Source organism: Schistocerca piceifrons, chromosome X (genome assembly GCF_021461385.2).
Source record: "Schistocerca piceifrons isolate TAMUIC-IGC-003096 chromosome X, iqSchPice1.1, whole genome shotgun sequence".
Lineage (NCBI taxonomy): Eukaryota > Metazoa > Arthropoda > Insecta > Orthoptera > Acrididae > Schistocerca > Schistocerca piceifrons.
Genome location: NC_060149.1, coordinates 531,947,820 through 531,965,019, shown reverse-complemented (window position 1 = coordinate 531,965,019; position 17,200 = coordinate 531,947,820). Strand labels below are relative to the sequence as shown.

Here is a 17,200-nt window from a genome sequence, read left to right as displayed (position 1 = left end):
AACAGTGGCATATGCATCCTACATTTCCGTCCTCTGTACTGTTTACATTTGAAGCAACGTTCGGGGTGTCCTCAACATCTACAATTCGCATGTTTTGAGTGAGGTTAATCCACCTGCTACATCTGCTCGCGCTCATCAATTGCCGTTCTACCTGAATATGTGGGCAGATTTGTTGGTGACTGTTAATTGCGCCATATCTCCTGTCTAGGTCATTAAATGACAGGCATTATTACAATTTCTTCGCCAGAACTGCTGGATGACGTGCCACTCGCTACAAGACTGCATATCGTTCCAGCATGACGGGGCGCCGGCACATTTCAGCCGTCCTGTGCGTCGATTCTTGAACCGATTATTTCGAGAAAAGTGGATTGGTCGTGGTGGTCGTGTACCATGGCCTACTCGATTCCCTCCTTGCCACCTCGGATTTTTTTTCTTTTTGGTATGACGGGAGATGGTACAGTCTTGTTCAAAAAACCTCTGTTAAATCAGAAGAGGATCTGGTTGCCCGAATAGTAGCAGCAGATGTAGAAATTACGGACACTCCTGCATCTTTGACCGCGTTAGACAGAAAATTACTCCCAGGTGTAACCTCTGTTTACAAGTAAATATAGGTGTTTTTGAACCTCTACTGCAATGAATTCATTGTGCTGTGTCATTGTTGTTGTCTCTTGGTCATGAAGGATTGAAACTTGTTTGTATTACTTTTTGTCTTCACAGGAAAACACATCAGAAGAAGTGTTTTCGTTGTCCTATGCAACCTCCCAGTATATGTTAGCTTAATTAATTTTAATCGGAAGAAAACTCCCTCTACTTGTTTAAAAAAGCCCTGACAGGAAAATATGACATTCGAGAGAAATATTTAATTCGGTATCCTGTGCAACTTCCCAGGGTTCGTCGGGTACATTATTTTCACTCTGTAGGTGTGCAATGCGGACTGTAATCAAGAACCATACTCGCAGAACACCTCTTCATACAACAAACTATCATCAGTTTCGAGTATTATTAAGCATTTCGCCTTTTTGAAGCCAGCTTCGTCAAAATATTATGTAGCGGTTCTATACAAAACTGAGATCACGTAATTAAATAAACGTACAGTTGGAAGGAAACGTTAGCTAACAACGAATTCGTACTGTTGCTTATAAACAAACTGTTGCTTATAAACTAGTCGAAATAGGCGTAGATACCACAGTCCGAGAAGCGTTCAGTGAATTCTAAAGCAACACCTTTCCTCCTGAGTTGTCAAAAACTCTAAAAAAGTTTTGGTCCTACATAAAAATCAGTCACTGGGACAAAGTCGTCTGTCCAACTGCTCGTTGCCCACGATGGCTCCATGACGTAAGATGCTAAAATGAAAGCCGAAAATCTAAACTTCGTCATCCCAAGAAAATCACAGAACATACCTTACGTTCTGTTGTCGAAATGTTGGGAAAATGACGCGGAACTAAAAAACAGCTCAAATATCTGGATAGAGCAAATGTCACTGGGAATGACGGATGCCATTTACATTTCTGTATTGAATTTGTGGAAGAACTGTTCGCCTTCTTCCGTTTCTTGTATTAGTTTACCGTAGGTCGCTGGATGATCGCACTGGAAAATAGGTCGTTACAATTTAAATGAAGGGTGTTACGACGGACGCGCAGAACTATAGACCTATTACACTGACGTCAATTTCTTGCAGAAGTGAATTCAGATATGACGACTTTTCTCGACACTGTAACACCTACTAAGTGGCAATAAACCACCGCACCGGCGCCTGCATATAAGGGCATTTTTAACAGTGAGCTGCCTATACAATGGATCGATTATGAGGGACGTACGATTATCGCGTCGCATCATTGGCCTCCAAGGCCGCCAGATCTCAAGGTATGTGATTTTTATTTTGTGGAGGTTTGTCAAAGACTTCGTCTGCGCACTTCCTTATCCTACAACTATGGCTGAACTGCGACGCTGCGTAGCTACAGGAGTGATTGCAGTAACTGCAACATACTCGCGGAAGTATGGGACAAGTGTGACTAGCGTCTGCATGTTTATCGTGTTTCGTGGAGGGCACGCGGACATCACACACATTCATGCCCGAGGCAGGATTCCAACCTGCGACCGTAGCGGTCGCGCGGTTCCAGACTGTAGCGCCTAGAACCGCTCGTCCACCCCGGCCGGCGGTCCGGGTTCGAATCCCGGCTGGGTCGGAGATTTTCTCCGTTCTGGGACTGGATCTTGTGTTGTCCTAATTATCAGCATTTCATCCCCATCGACGCGCAAGTCGCCGAAGTGGCGTCGCATCGAAAGACTTGCACCCGGCTAACGGTCTACCCGATGGGAGGCCCTATTCACGCGACATTTACATTTATTTATTTAGTTTGGATCAAGTGACCATCCGCAACCCACGAACTGACACTACGTTAAAGGAAGCTTCCTAGCTATCAAACGCATAATTGTTTTTAGGTGCAGCGTCTGGGACACACAGTTAATACACCGTTCATTTACCACGGCCTATGTTCGATGTCAACGTCACAGGCGGCACGTGATAACAATTGCGGTGGAGGGTATGTAAAGCGTGTCGGGGGGACGCCGAAGTGATTTATCTGCCGTCCGAAAAGGGCATGATCGTTGGCTTTCAGGCCGAGAGTGTAAGCATTTCAGAAATGGATAGTCTGTAAACTTTTCGTGTGCGTCTGTGGTTGAAGTATAGCGTGCATGGCAAAATGGCGCCGAGACAACTGTCGTGCGTCAGGCACCATAGATGACAGGGGCGAATGATGGCTGTGGAGATGTGTACGACAAATAGACGTGCAACTGTTGAGCAACTGACTGCCTAGATGAACCGGGGCCCACCAACAGCGTCTCCTCGACGACCGTGTTTCGAACGTTGCTGCGTACGGGTCTCTGCGGAAAGCGCCTAGTTGCTGACTGCTGTTCATCGGCGACGAAGGCTGGAACTTGCGCGCTAGTAACGCAACCGGACGTCCCATGAGCGGTGATAGGTGGCGTTTTCAGATGAATCATGTTTTATGCTGCATGAGATAGATGGCCGTTGGCGTGTTCGGCGTGAAACGTCTGACAGCAAACAAGAAGGATGCGTTATGGTCTGGGGAATGTTTTCGTGGCATTCCCTGGGTGGTCTCGTCAATCTGAAAGACTCACTGGATTAACACAAGTATGCATCTATCATTGGGGATCATGTCCACCCCTACATGCGGTTTGTTTTTCCTGGGCAAGATGACATCTACCAGCAGGACAATGTAACGTGTCACATAGCTCTCAGTGTACTTGCGTGGTTCGAAGAACACTACTATGAATTTACCGTACTCCCCTGGCCACAAAACATCCCGGATTTAAGATCAGTCGAAAATCTACGGGAGCATCTCGATCGGGCTGTGTACGTCGTGGATCCTCAACCTAGAAACAGAGCGCCGCTGACCACAGCACTGGAGTCGGCATGGCTCCACATCCCTGTCGATACCTTCGAGAGCCCCATAGGCTCTCTTCCTGTACGTCTCGCAGCGGTCAGAGTTGCTAAAGGTGGCTATTCAGGCTTTTGGCAGATCACATTAATGTTGTAAGTAGGCTGTTTAGGTTTTTTTTATTGGTAACGCCACGCAGCGCTCTGTATGAAAATCACTGGCTGTGCTGTGTGCAGTCCGTGGCTGGTTGGCATTGTTGTAATATTCGCTATTGAAGTGTTAGGCAGCTGGATGTTAACAGCGCATAGCGTTGCGCGGTTGGAGGTGATCCGCCATCAGTGGTGGATGTGGGGAGAGAGATGGCGGAGTTTTGAGAGCGGATGATCTGGACGTGTGTCCATCAGAGACAGTAAATTTGTAAGACTGGATGTCATGAACTTATATATATAATGACTTTTGAACACTATTAAGGTAAATACATTGTTTGTTCTGTATCAAAATCTTTGATTCCATATGAAACGTCCCCTTAGAAAAATTTATGAATGACTGTGCTGATAAACCTCTAACATTATTTGCTTTTCAAACAGCTGAGCAAAACTGAACGTACTCTCTTTACTTATTCTGATCAACACTGAACTGACACACAATATTTTTAGCGCAACGCAATCTGACTTTTAATAATTCCTACAAAAGAATGGCCCTGACTAACAATAACCTATACCTTTCATGAATCACTTACCTACCAAAAGTCCTCGTTACTCAAACTACTGCAATACAGCGAGCGCCAATACTGTCAGCTAAATAAAAGATTCAAACTACTGAAGTCACTAACTACTGATAGGCACAGTCAGCAAATGAAAGATTTTGATACAGAACAAACAATGTATTTACCTTAATAGTGTTCAAAAGTCATTATATATATATATATATATATATATATATATATATATATATATATATATATATATATAGCAGTTCATGACATCCAGTCTTACAAATTTACTGTCCCTGATGGACACACGTCCAGATCATCCGCTCTCAAAACTCCGCCATCTCTCTCCCCACATCCACCGCTGCTGGCAGCTCACCTCCAACTGCGCAACGCTATGCGCTGTTAACATCCAGCTGCCCAACACTACAATAGCGAATATTACAACAATGCCAACCAGCCACGGACTGCACACAGCACAGCCAGTGATTTTCGTACAGAGCGCTACGTGGCGTTACCAATAAAAAAACCTAAACAGCCTACTTACAATGTGACTGGATAGATACATGTGTGACAGGTGTTGTAACTAAAAACAGTCACGAATTTGACGCCAAGGAACTTTCCTTTAACTTGATGTAGTGCTAATCCGGAACTTGAAGACGGTCACTTGACCAACACCGGTTGTCTCTGAATGGATCCTTTATTGTATGATTATATGATAGCGGAACAAACACTGGTGGCAGTTACTTCTGTAAAATATCTGGGAGTATGCGTGCGGAACGATTTGAAGTGGAATGGTCATATAAAATTAGTTGTTGGTAAGGCGGGTGCCAGGTTGAGATTCATTGGAAGAGTCCTTAGAAAATGTAGTCCATCAACAAAAGAGGTGGCTTACAAAACAGTCGTTCGGCCTATACTTGAGTATTGCTCATCAGTGTGGGATCCGTACCAGGTCGGGTTGACAGAGGAGATAGAGAAGATCTAAAGAAGAGCGGCGCGTTTCGTCACAGGGTTATTTGGTAAGCGTGATAGCGCTACGGAGATGTTTAGCAATCTCAAGTGGCAGACTCTGCAAGAGAGGCGCTCTGCATCGCGGTGTAGCTTGCTCGCCAGGTTTCGAGAGGGTGCGTTTCTGGATGAGGTATCGAATATATTGCTTCCCCCTACTTATACCTCCCGAGGAGATCACGAATGTAAAATTAGAGAGATTCGAGCACGCACGGAGGCTTTCCGGCAGTCGTTCTTCCCGCGAACCATACGCGACTGGAACAGCAAAGGGAGGTAATGACAGTGGCACGTAAAGTGCCCTCCGCCATACACCGTTGGGTGACTTGCGGAGTATAAATGTAGATGTAGATGTAGAGGAATAAATACACGTGGTGTTTTAATGATTTGTTTTTTAAATACATTGAAGCTATGCAGCGCTGTGTATAGAAATTTACGATTAAGATCAAAGGTTTCATTTCCTTTTCACAAATGTTCAATGTACCCTCCAAGGGACGGACGATAAACTTCCAGAAGTTAGTCACACTCCTTCCACACTTCTGCGAGCGTGTGTGGCGTTCCTGCAATCACTGGCGTTGGTATGCGTGTCCCATTTCACCAACAGAATTTGAAAGAGGAGGCACATAGGTGCACTATTTCACAAATCCACACAAAAAAATCACATACCGTGAGATTAGGCGGCCTCGGAGGCCGATGGATAATTTAGTGGTTTTGAACTTTACAAGATGATATAGTCTTGTGAAGTGGGATGGCTCTTTTTGGAACACCCGTATTTGGGAGGCTATTGGTTGAAGGGACAGCTGTACGAGAGAGCTGCTGTATCTGTGCAAACGCAATGACGCCGAAGGCGGGCGCGCCACGACGGCGGTGTCGGCGGGCGTTGACTTGGCGCGAGTCAGCAGCGGCGCTCTTGCTGTATCGACCGGCCCGCCGGCAAGATGGCCACTGGCGCGGATCTTCGCCGCCGCGCTCAATACACTTGCCGCTGTAGGCAGCACAGCAATTCCCTTCAAAAAGCGGCAAGCGGCAGGGAGAAACAGGAAACTGGCCTCGCAGCAAACGTTCTTATTCCGAACGAATCCTACGTCGATGGACATCTCGCAGCGCGGCATGGAGCAGATGGCCTGCAGCGTGGCTCGGAAGGCTTCCAACTTTGCGGATCTCTGTGTACGGAAATGGCAGACTAGCAAGAACTGTATCCAGCTGGTAAAAGGATCTTTCAAGTTCTGGCAATTGGTGCTTAACGTAAGTAAATGTAACGTAGTAGTAGGCAACAGATATTGGCACCCAAGTTGATACAGCATTCCTTGACTTTAAAAATGAGTACAGTAGAGTTCTGCACTCTTGCCCAATGAACAAAATGCATACGCACAGGATATTAGCCAAGGTTTGTGACTGGATCGGGGAGTTCCTAGCAAACGGAACAGAGTATGTAATTCTTAACGAAGGTAAATCTCCAGACGTAAAGGTAACTTCGGACGTGCCTCAACGGAATGTTACAGAACCACAACTACTCACTATATGTATATTGGGCGATCAAAAAGTCTCTGTTCGGGTACTGTGCAGTCCAGAATAGGTATTTCAATCAGGCAAAATCACCGTCAGCATTGAGGCAATTATTTCACCGACGCACCAGGTTGAAGATACCCGTTTCGTGAAACTCGTGAAACATCGTGTCCTGCTGCGTGAAGAAGGACGTAATTGTCTGCTGAATAGCCTCGTCCGACAGGAATCTTCGACCCTCCAAGGCCTTTTTTAAGCGACCGAAGGCGTGATAACAGTATGGAAAGAGATCAAGACTACAGGGCGGGTGCTCCAGTGTCTCCCACTTCATTTGGTGCAACTTCTGCTTTACGAGATTTGTAATATGGGGACGTGCGTTACCATTAAGCAGCAGCACCCCTTGGCGCAACATTCACAAACATTGGTTTTCGACAGACATGCTGCCCCAGACACATTCTTCATTCCACGATGGGTGTCTATCGGTGTTTGTCCTGAGCAGCCAATTAAAGAATAACAGCACGTTGGTCCTGTTTCAACGCAATTGGTAATGACGTCGCCATAATTCACGTCTCCACATTTACCGCAAGCACGTCGGAAAGACACGAATACCAAACTAATCCCTCGCCTACATGTCTTTGCTTATACAAGGTGATGTTTTCCACAGTGTACACACTAGGGATTGAGCGATGCCTATGAACTTGTGTCCGGAAATACATGGATTTTATGACAGAGAACATTTATTCAATCATACATTGTTACAGAGACTTCCGTCTAATACTCACTGTACCATCCAGCAATAGTTACAGTATGCATAGTTTCCTCCTAGAGGGTGGTACTGTTCCTCATACGTCATGACCTAGCGCCCTCTCCTGTCATTGTCATTGGTAATCTTGTGTCCGATTTACTTCTCCTGCTGATTCACCTTGTAGTGGATGTGATACAGCGTTGTACACAATGGTTCCGTATTCGAATCGAGAGCTTGCCGACATAGTATTTACTTACGGAAAGGCAAATAGCAGCGAGTGACGGGCATCAACATTGTATCAGGAGCCTATCCGCGCTGACAACAACTACAGCAGTCAACGTCTGCAACAGTGTTTCGCCGTTTGTCTGAGAAAGGGTCGTTTCACGAAGCAGGAAATCATTAAGGCCGTACCCCAAATGTTCGGACACCAGACTTGGAGGAAAATGTGATTAACACTGTAGAAGAAGACCGCCGTGTCAATACCAGGCTGTTGGCTCGCCAGTACAGGGTAAGCCAGACGACCGTGTGGAACATTCTCCATGACAATTGTTACCGCCTTTGTCACTTACAGCGTGTGCAGGGCTTACTAGCGACAGACTTTTGAAATCGGGAGCAGTTTTGTCACTGTTTTTTTCACCAGGCAACCACGATTCCGGGATTTGTGTCATCCATCCTATTCACAGATGAAGCCACCTTTACGCGGAGTGCTATCTTCAACTTTCGTAACAGTTGTCTGTGGGATAGTATGCAGAACCCACATGGTGTGGTGACAACGAATCATCAGCATCGGTGCAGCAGAAATGTGTGGGCCGAGATAATTGCCGTTGTATTTTGAGACCAGTCTTCCTTCCACGTCGCCTAACAGGCCGGAACTTTCGGCGTTTCTTGCCCGTGACTTTGCCTCCCCTGCTGGAAGAAGTGCCACTGATGATTCGAAATGTTATGTGGCTGTTACAAGATGGTGCTCCGGCCCATTTCGCAGTTAACACCCGGACGCATCTCAATCATGTCTTCCCTGGTCAATGTATCGGACGAGGGATCCAGTTGCATGGTCTACTCGTTCACTGGATCTCAACCTGTGCTATTTCTGGTTATGGGACCATCTCAAAAATATCGTATATGCAGAGCCTAGTCCAGATGTGGAGACACTGGAGCAACGTATTCATGCTGTCGTTAACACTGTTCTGATGCAGCTTGGCCGATGTGAACGTGTGAGACAGAACACGCTACGGTGCGTACACGCGTGAGTTGAGGCGTATGGAAACTATTTTCAGACCATACTGTACCTGTGGCTGCATGGTACAGCGCCTTTAGACTGCAGTCCTGTGTCAATGTGTGATTGAATAAACGGTCTTGGAAACCATGCAATTCCGGACATAACTTCATTAGACCTTTTTTGTTTCGAATCCTCTCATCGATCAATCCCTAGAGTTTGCACACGGTGGAAAAAACCACACTGTGTTCCCGCATCGGAGTCGTGTTGCGTTACATATACGCGCAGCAACGCCTTCAAACGGAAACCCTTCATGATGCTATTCGCGGATGATGCTGTGGTATACAGTCATGTCTCAAAGGCAGAAAATGCAGGATGATATGGAAAGGATCTATGCTTGGTGCAAGAATTGGCAGTTGACCCTCAGCGTAAACAAATGTAATGTACTGCTCATAAATAGGGTCACTCGATTGTCGGAAAATCACAGGGAGCAGTCATGGCTATCTGGGCGTTAGGGCACGCAGCGATTTAAAAAGCGACGATCACATAAAACTAACGGTAGGAGATGCAGATGTCAGACTTAGATTCATTAGAAGCGTCCTCGGGTTATTATAGCACACCCACTAACGCGGTAGCTCATAAAACCCATCTTCGGCTGCTACTTGAGTATTGGTCGCCAGTCTGCGACCATTGCCGGATTGGATCGATTGAAGAAATAATGAAGATCCATAGAGCACCAAGTTTCGGCACAGGCTCGATTAGTACGCGCGAAAGCGCCAGTCAACTCCAGTGGCAGATGTTACAAGAGGGACACTGGGCATCACGGAGTGATTTACTATTAAAATCCTGTAAATGTACTTTCCTTGAACAGTCAACCAATATATTGCTTTCCTCTAAACATTCCTCATCAAAAGACAGTGAAGGCAAATTTAGATAAATTCAAGCTCACATGGAGGCTTACCACCAATCATCCACCCTCGTGCTATTCGTGACTGGAACAGGAGAATGGAGAAGTGGCAGTGGAGCACGAAGGACACAGTGCCAGACGCCGTAGTATGGCTTTCGGAGCATAGACGTCGATGTAGAAATGGCTTACAGAACACATATTCAAGAAATTCTTGAGTATTGTTCATCAGTGTGGGACCCTTAGCAATTTGGCTTAATAGAAGGGATGCAAAAGATCCAACTGAGAGTGGGGCGTTTCGTAGAGGGGTCGTTTAGTCGGCGAGAGAGCGTTACGGAGACGCTCAACAAACTCCAGGGGCAGACGCTACAAGAGAGGCGTTGTGTATCACGGATATCTGGTATTGACGTTCCGAGAGCGTATCTTCCAAGAATATTCGATCAACATATTACTTCAGCCCACATACGTTTCTCGAATTGACCACGACGAGAAAATCGTAGAAATTAGAACTCGCACGGAAATTTATCGACAGTCATTCTTTCCATACGGAATTCGCGAATGGAATACGGAAGAGAAAAAAATGACATTTGAGATGTAAACGTAGATTTAGTGTGACCACATTAAACAAATGACCAGACACGTAGCACAGTTTCAGCCATGCGGATCACTGTGTGCTGGGAGTTTCGCTTTGATGACTTTGTGCGATGTCACACATTCAACGAAGGGCACCTGAATTGCTGCTCGGAGTGGCCGCGCGGTTTGAGGCGCCATGTCACGGACTGCACGGCCCCTCCCGCCAGAGGTTCGAGCCGTCCCTCGGGCATGGGTGTGTGTGTGTTGTTCTTAGCATACGTTGTTTAAGTTAGATTAAGTAGTGTGTAAGTCTAGGAACCGATGACCTCAGCAGTTTGGTCCCTTAGGAATTCACACACATTTGAACATTTTTGAGCACCTGAATTATATCCTTAGTGACAATGGTTTTATGGGCAGTAGGCCGTGAACTAAGGCTTATTTTCGATCCTAACGTTTCGTCTCGTTTTGCTGGAGACTACCTCAAAGGCTACAAACACCCAGTTTGTAAACTTTTAAAACGTAAACGTGCACAGCTAGCTGCAGCTGCCGAGTTGTTTATTGGTGAGTAACGGGAGTTGCGACGTCATCCTACCCCTGTCAAAAATGGGCCATTAAGCCCACGTAACACAACAACCGGACTAGTGAACAATACTCTAGACTCTAGACCATGTCTATGTCCTCACGTGTCAGCTGGGCAATGGGAGCGCAAACTGTCAGAACGGTCTTCGCGTGTGTTGTTCATCTGAAACGCCAGATGTAGTAGCAAAACACTATCTACACGATGGTTCACTCACTAGTTCGTCCTGTAATGCGGTCTGTGTTCTCTCGTACCACTACGATGAAGCGCTGTTCCAAGTGTTTAGGTTCCTATAAGGCAATCCAAAAAGAAGGCAGAAATCAGGAGGTCCTTGTTACCTGAAAGTTGTTGGAAGATAACTTGGTGTGAATAAACTGATTAACAGAGAAGGTGCAATAGGTTTCTACGGACGTGTCAACAAACGCTTTATGCTTCCCGTTGCGGCGGGAAGTGGTGCATATTACATACTTCACAGGCGAACGCTACCGACATTCCGCCCGCCCAACAGAAGCAGATGCCGAGCATAGAGTGCCGCGTTGCATACGGGGGAAATTGAACTAGATATTCGTATACGCGTCCTAAATAGCGAAGAATATTAATATGCACCTCTTGAAGCCTGTACTATTCTCCTCTTCGAAAAAGAAGTAAAAATAGAAAAAGAAGCAATGATGGTATGAACGTACTGCACCTAAAGTGACTGTCCATTTTCTGATTGAAATAATGAGCTTGATTTCACTCTGTTAACACAAGGGGAGTCTTCTTCACATAGTTCCTAAACATTACTTAGAAGTAAAAGACTCACACAGGAAGTAATCGTATGGCGGCGAGGCCAGTTACTTTGATTAATGTGCTCAAAAATGGCTATGAGCCCTATGGGACTCAACATCTTAGGTCATAAGTCCCCTAGAACTTAGAACTACTTAAACCTAACTAACCTAAGGACATCACACACACCCATACCCGAGGCAGGATTCGAACCTACGACCGTAGCAGTCCCGCGGTTCCGGACTGCAGCGCCAGAACCGCAAGGCCACCGCGGCCGGCTAACTAATGTGCTCTTTCTGTATTAAAAAAAGTAACTGAGATTTCGTTAAAAATATAGTAAACAGGGATAATACACTTGACGAGTGTCATTTACCTCTGTGACGTGTACAGGAAATAGAAATTCCGTACCTTTTACAGAAAACTGCCGTAAACCGAAATGACTGTCCTGCAAAACGCTGCATCTGTATCAACTGAAGTCGCTATCACTCTGCAAGTTTCGAGTAGTGCACATTCTGCTGCTTCTGTATTTGCAGCAATCCATATTTATGAGATGCGATGTCGATATGCAGGATATTTAGTCGTAAGCGCTGTGATTCGTTTATCAATCCATCAACAAACAGATTTGGATTCGTCATTTCATATGCGATTAATCTGTTAGCACGCGTCATATTCGAACACGTACTTCATTAGCAATTACCTCGTTCTCGACCAATTGTAAAACTGCAACGTCAATACTCCCACCTGCAGTTATTGGAGAAATAAAGAACGTTGAAATTTCTGTTAATGTAAATAACTAGTTACTCTAACATTCATCCAAAAGGAATTTTCTCTAACAGTATTCGACACATGTTTCCATTTCACTGAAAATTACGTACTTTGAAACGTAAATTTGCATCTTATTGACTCCTTTGGGGCCTGCTCAAATAGCAGTCAAAGACCAGATTGATAAACTGATAGTGATCAGAGCATTTAATTTTATATTAGTGCAATCAGTTGGTTTGCCTACTACAAATAATCCATGGATAGAACACGAAGGGAGACAAGTAGCCCGAGTAGATTCAACGAATTGTGAAGCTTTGCTATAAGTATAGACCATCTACACATGCGTGAAGAAAGATACAATTAAAGAGGTAGTCGACAAACTATTGTCAGCTTTCATCAAGCTACTTTCCTTTTCCTCAGTTGCTACTGCATAGTTCGACTGTCAGCATTGCAGCAACCCATTCCGGCACAAAATTAGTTACGTCAGCTATTCGCCAGAAAGAAGTTCGTGTATGTCAATATAGCAAAGTGCTGTGTGCGATTGGCAGATGCTACGTATTTATGTCTTCATATACGTGTACATCTACACTGCGCAAGCCACCTTACATTGGGTCGAACCACAGTGGCTGTTCTCTTTGCTGATCTGTCCATGACTGGCGCGTAGAAAGAATGATTGTCGGTAAAACTACGCATGAGATCGAGATCCAATGACTTTCTCGTCGTGATCATTTCGCAAGATGTATTTGCAAGAATGTAGTATGTTGCCCGATTCTTTTTGGGTCGTACGATCTCTATATTTCAACAGTAAACCGCTCCGTGACACCGCGCTTTTTATAGCGTCTGATACTACAATTCTCTAGCATCTCGGTAACATCCTCGGGCTGTGTAAACGACCCCGTAACGCAATGCACTGCTCTTCGTTGGGTCTTCTTTGTGTCTTCTATTAATCCTACTTAATAAGGGTCCCAGACTAATGAACAATACTCAGTAATTGGTCGAACGAATGTTTTATAAGCCACTTATTTCGAGGGTGAATTACATTTCCTTGAGATTCTCCCAAAGAATCTCAGCTTGTCACGTGATTTTCCAGAAATTAGTTTCATGTGGGGTCTTCTCACTTCAGTTCGCTCCGGATGGTTACTCCTACGTATGTTGCGGTAGTTACCGTTTCCATGATTTGGTTGCCAATAGTGTAATAGAGCAGTAGTTGATCTCACCGCCTATTTATGTGCAACACGTTACATTTATTTATATTCAAAGTCGATTACAAATCCCTGCAATGATCGTCGATCTTATGCAAGTCTTCCTACATTTCCCTGTAGTCTTCTAACGTTGCAGCGTTCCTATAGATAACAGCATCGTCCACAGAAAGTCTCTCGGGAACTAAACCATTATCCACTACATCATTAATACAAATTGTATACAGTGACGGTCCTATAACACTGCTTTTACATACTCTAGAAATTACTTTCACATTTGTCGATTCTGCAGCGTTAAGAGCGACGTGTTGAGTTCTATGCGCAAGGATATCCTGAATCCAATAGAAAATCTGGTCCGATATTCGGTAAGGTCGTACTTTGTTCACTAAGTGACACTGCGTATCTGTATCGAATACCTTCCGGATGGTGGCCGAGCGGTTCTAGGCGCTACAGTCTGGAACCACGCGACCGCTACGGTCGCAGGTTCGAATCCTGCATCGACCATGGATGTGTGTGATGTCCTTAGGTAAGTTAGGTTTAAGTAGTTCTAAGTTCTAGGGGACTGATGACCTTAGCAGTTAAGTCCCATAGTGCTCAGAGCCATTTTTGAACCTTCCGGATGTCAAGGAACACAGCATCACCCTTTGCGTCTACTACGGCACTCTGAATCGCATGCTAATATGCTATTTGCTTCAACGCTATTTATTTAGCCTCATAGGGCTCAATGGTCCCTTTTCATATCTTTCCCCTGAGCTACTCACAGGGAATCGAACCCGGGAACTTGGCATCAGCAGCCAACAGCGCTAATCACCATACCACTCAGGCGACCTTTATTAGCTTGTATTCTCAGTATATACAAGGACACCTAGTTTAACACTCCACTTCCATCGAGTTCATATCAGATGGCTAAGCTGATGCAGTACCTCGATTGAAGAAGGGTGTGGGAATCACTCGGGAATGGTTTTTATGGAGTTCGGAAAACTACAGAAAACCTGAAACATCGTCAAAAGGTGCACATGGAGAAGAGAGCGTTTGTGCCATGTAAGTTGTCTGACATTTATAAGATGTAATTCACCCACCGAAACCCGTCTCACATCAGGATTCCTTACTCCTTCCCGATGCTGTCCCTCCTAATCTCCATCCTAGTCACACCTGTACCAGGCCGTATGGCTCTCCTCAGCCACTCAGCCACATCAAACATCACCACACACCACACACCATTACAGTGCCGCTAACCGCCCTCATTCCCAAATTATGCTCTCCCAGTGGAGGTTCTGCGCTTTTAGTGGACTCCTGTGAAGTGCTTCACTTTGGTTACCAAAAAATTCACCAACGCTTTTCTTTTTAAATGAAACATACCATTCTTAACTTCGTCAATGTGCAGCCGTCTGTTTTAAAAATTTTAAAAATTTTGCAAATATTTTATCTTTGAAATGTTTTAAAACGATCTTTATATTTTAAAAGCTTTTCGCTGCAGTGTGCCAACTGTACAGCTGCCATTTCACCCCCGCCCCTCAGGATGAGGGCATCAAACTATAAAAACGAAAAAAATCTCCGATGACTAAGACATTATGTCTGAATATAGTGACTGCTCTAGTTATATGCTGCGGAACCTGTTCGACCAACACAGAAAGTAGGGTTTCAATTAAACGCAAGTAAGTCTAATTATATGACAGTGGGTAGCTCTCCGAGAGCCTGTGACCATCGTACGTTGGCTTTGGCGAGGCAGCACACACAGAGTGAGATAAGTAATATTATTAACTTGTTACATATGTACCGTGTATTTGTAAAATTGTTTTATGGGGTCTTACCACTGTAGGTGTTGATTTTAGCCTTTGACTATGCCTATTTAGACAAGCTGTTTTATATTTGTTCTGGAGGAGGCGTGGTTATCCACGCTGAAACCTAGGTAAACAGCAGGTAGTTAGTGCAATCGAGGCGGATTTTTCATAATTATTTCGATACTTACGATTTCCGACGCGCTGCACTGCTGAAAGTTCGAAAACAGATCAATTGCTATCCATGAATTACTGGAGGGGAAGAGCTAGAATCTGAAGGTTAGACACCGGAAAGGGAAAAAAATCAGAAAAAGTATGGAAATTAAAGGATACCCCTTTGAAGCTATTGAAAGCAAGAGGTTATTACGATACTGCGATTTAGAACGTATGGGTGATATAAGATGGCCAAAGAAGTTGTGGATTTGGATTCCAGATGGGAGAAAGAAACGAGATAGGCCAGATAACAAGAGGAATTTGGGAAGACCATGGGCTACGCATATTAAGAAATAAAGTCATTCCTTCCACAACGGTTACCAAATTGCACGTTTCAGGTAAATAATTCCCCTACATTTTGTTTTAGGCGCACCATAGCTATTTAAGGAATAGTTGATTAAACAGAAAGCAATACAAAATGCCTTAAAATAAACAGATCCTTGTTTGAATAGTTAACATCGACGAAATTCCTATGTGCATAACTCTAACTTACATGCATTTCCTCTTGTCGAGGTGAGAAAATTGCTGCTATATTTATGGTAGATTAGAGTGCGGATAGTCGCATACACTCCTACCTGGGAGAGGCCGAGGTGCACGGACGCCGTCTCGGAGATGTACATGATCTTGCCGTCGGGCGCCACCACGAAGATGAAGCCATCCAGGGTCTGGGAACAGGGATGGCCAGCTAGGAACATGCCAACACACCACACCTCGCGCCTCCACTGCAGCACGTCGGCTCCGAGCAGTGCGCGCCAGCTCTACTTCTACAAGCCATCAGCGCTACACCGACTTCTACACATACTTGCTTTTTATAATATCCTTTTCTGTTATCAATTATTTACATTTCCCCAGTCAGGGAGGGCTGGCAGGCGCAATGTTGCCGCTCTTCAGCCATTGGATAAAATGCCTTAAAATGCATTAAATACTTAACAATAACAAAAAAGGTGATTTAAAGCTTGAGAACAACTTGGTAATGTACTAAGTTTCGAACTCTGTGAGGTGATGGTACCGTGGGTTCCTGGCAACATTTTCTTGGTAAGGCATTCTGATACAAATGGGACAGATGAGGAAGTGGTTCTGAGCACTATGCGACTTAACTTCTGACGTCATCAGTCGCCTAGAACTTAGAATTAATTAAACCTAACTAACCTAAGGACATCACACACATCCATGCCCGAGGCAGGATTCGAACCTGCGACCGTAGCGGTCACGCGGTTCCAGACTGAAGCGCCTTTAACCGCACGGCCACACCGGCCGGCACAGAAGAGGAAGTAGTATGAAAAAACGATGTGGCATGAAGACAAAAATATGTTTGTTACAGGTCTTGTAACACTCTTATTATTTCTCCATGTTTGTATGTAAAACGGTCGACATGATTAATTGTTTAGTTTAAACCGTATGTCAGTTCATTTAGGTGGTATTGTATTGTATTGTATGTTAACCGGGGACCTAGAGACGACGGAGAGGCTCCGTCCCCGCCGCAGCCTCAGTGGTCCACAATCCCACGACGACTGCCGCAGTCCACTTCACCCCTCCGCCGCCCACACCGAACCCACGGTTATTGTGCGGTTCGGCCCCCGGTGGACCCTCCAGGGAACATCTCTCACCAGACGAGTGCAACCTCTATGTTTGCGTGGTAGAGTAATGATGGTGTACGCGTACGTGGAGAACTTGTTTGCACAGCAATCGCCGACATAGTGTATCTGAGGCGGAATAAGGGGAACCAGCATTCGCCGAGGCAGATGGAAAACCGCCTAAAAACCATCCACAGACTGGCCGGTTCACCGGACCTCGACACAAATCCTCCGGGCGGATTCGTGCCGGGGACCAGGAGCTCCTTCCCGACCGGAAAG

At 45.2% G+C, this 17,200-nt stretch overlaps 1 protein-coding gene across 1 annotated transcript in view; it reads right to left on the bottom strand.

Moving 5' to 3' along the window:
• LOC124722494 (single-minded homolog 1-like) overlaps positions 1-17,200 on the bottom strand; it is a 135,108-nt gene that overhangs the window by 53,045 nt on the left and 64,863 nt on the right. Inside the window, exon 3 of the mRNA XM_047247648.1 lies at positions 15,923-16,012. Coding sequence (XP_047103604.1) covers positions 15,923-16,012 — 90 coding nt within the window. The remainder of the gene's footprint in view (positions 1-15,922; positions 16,013-17,200) is intronic.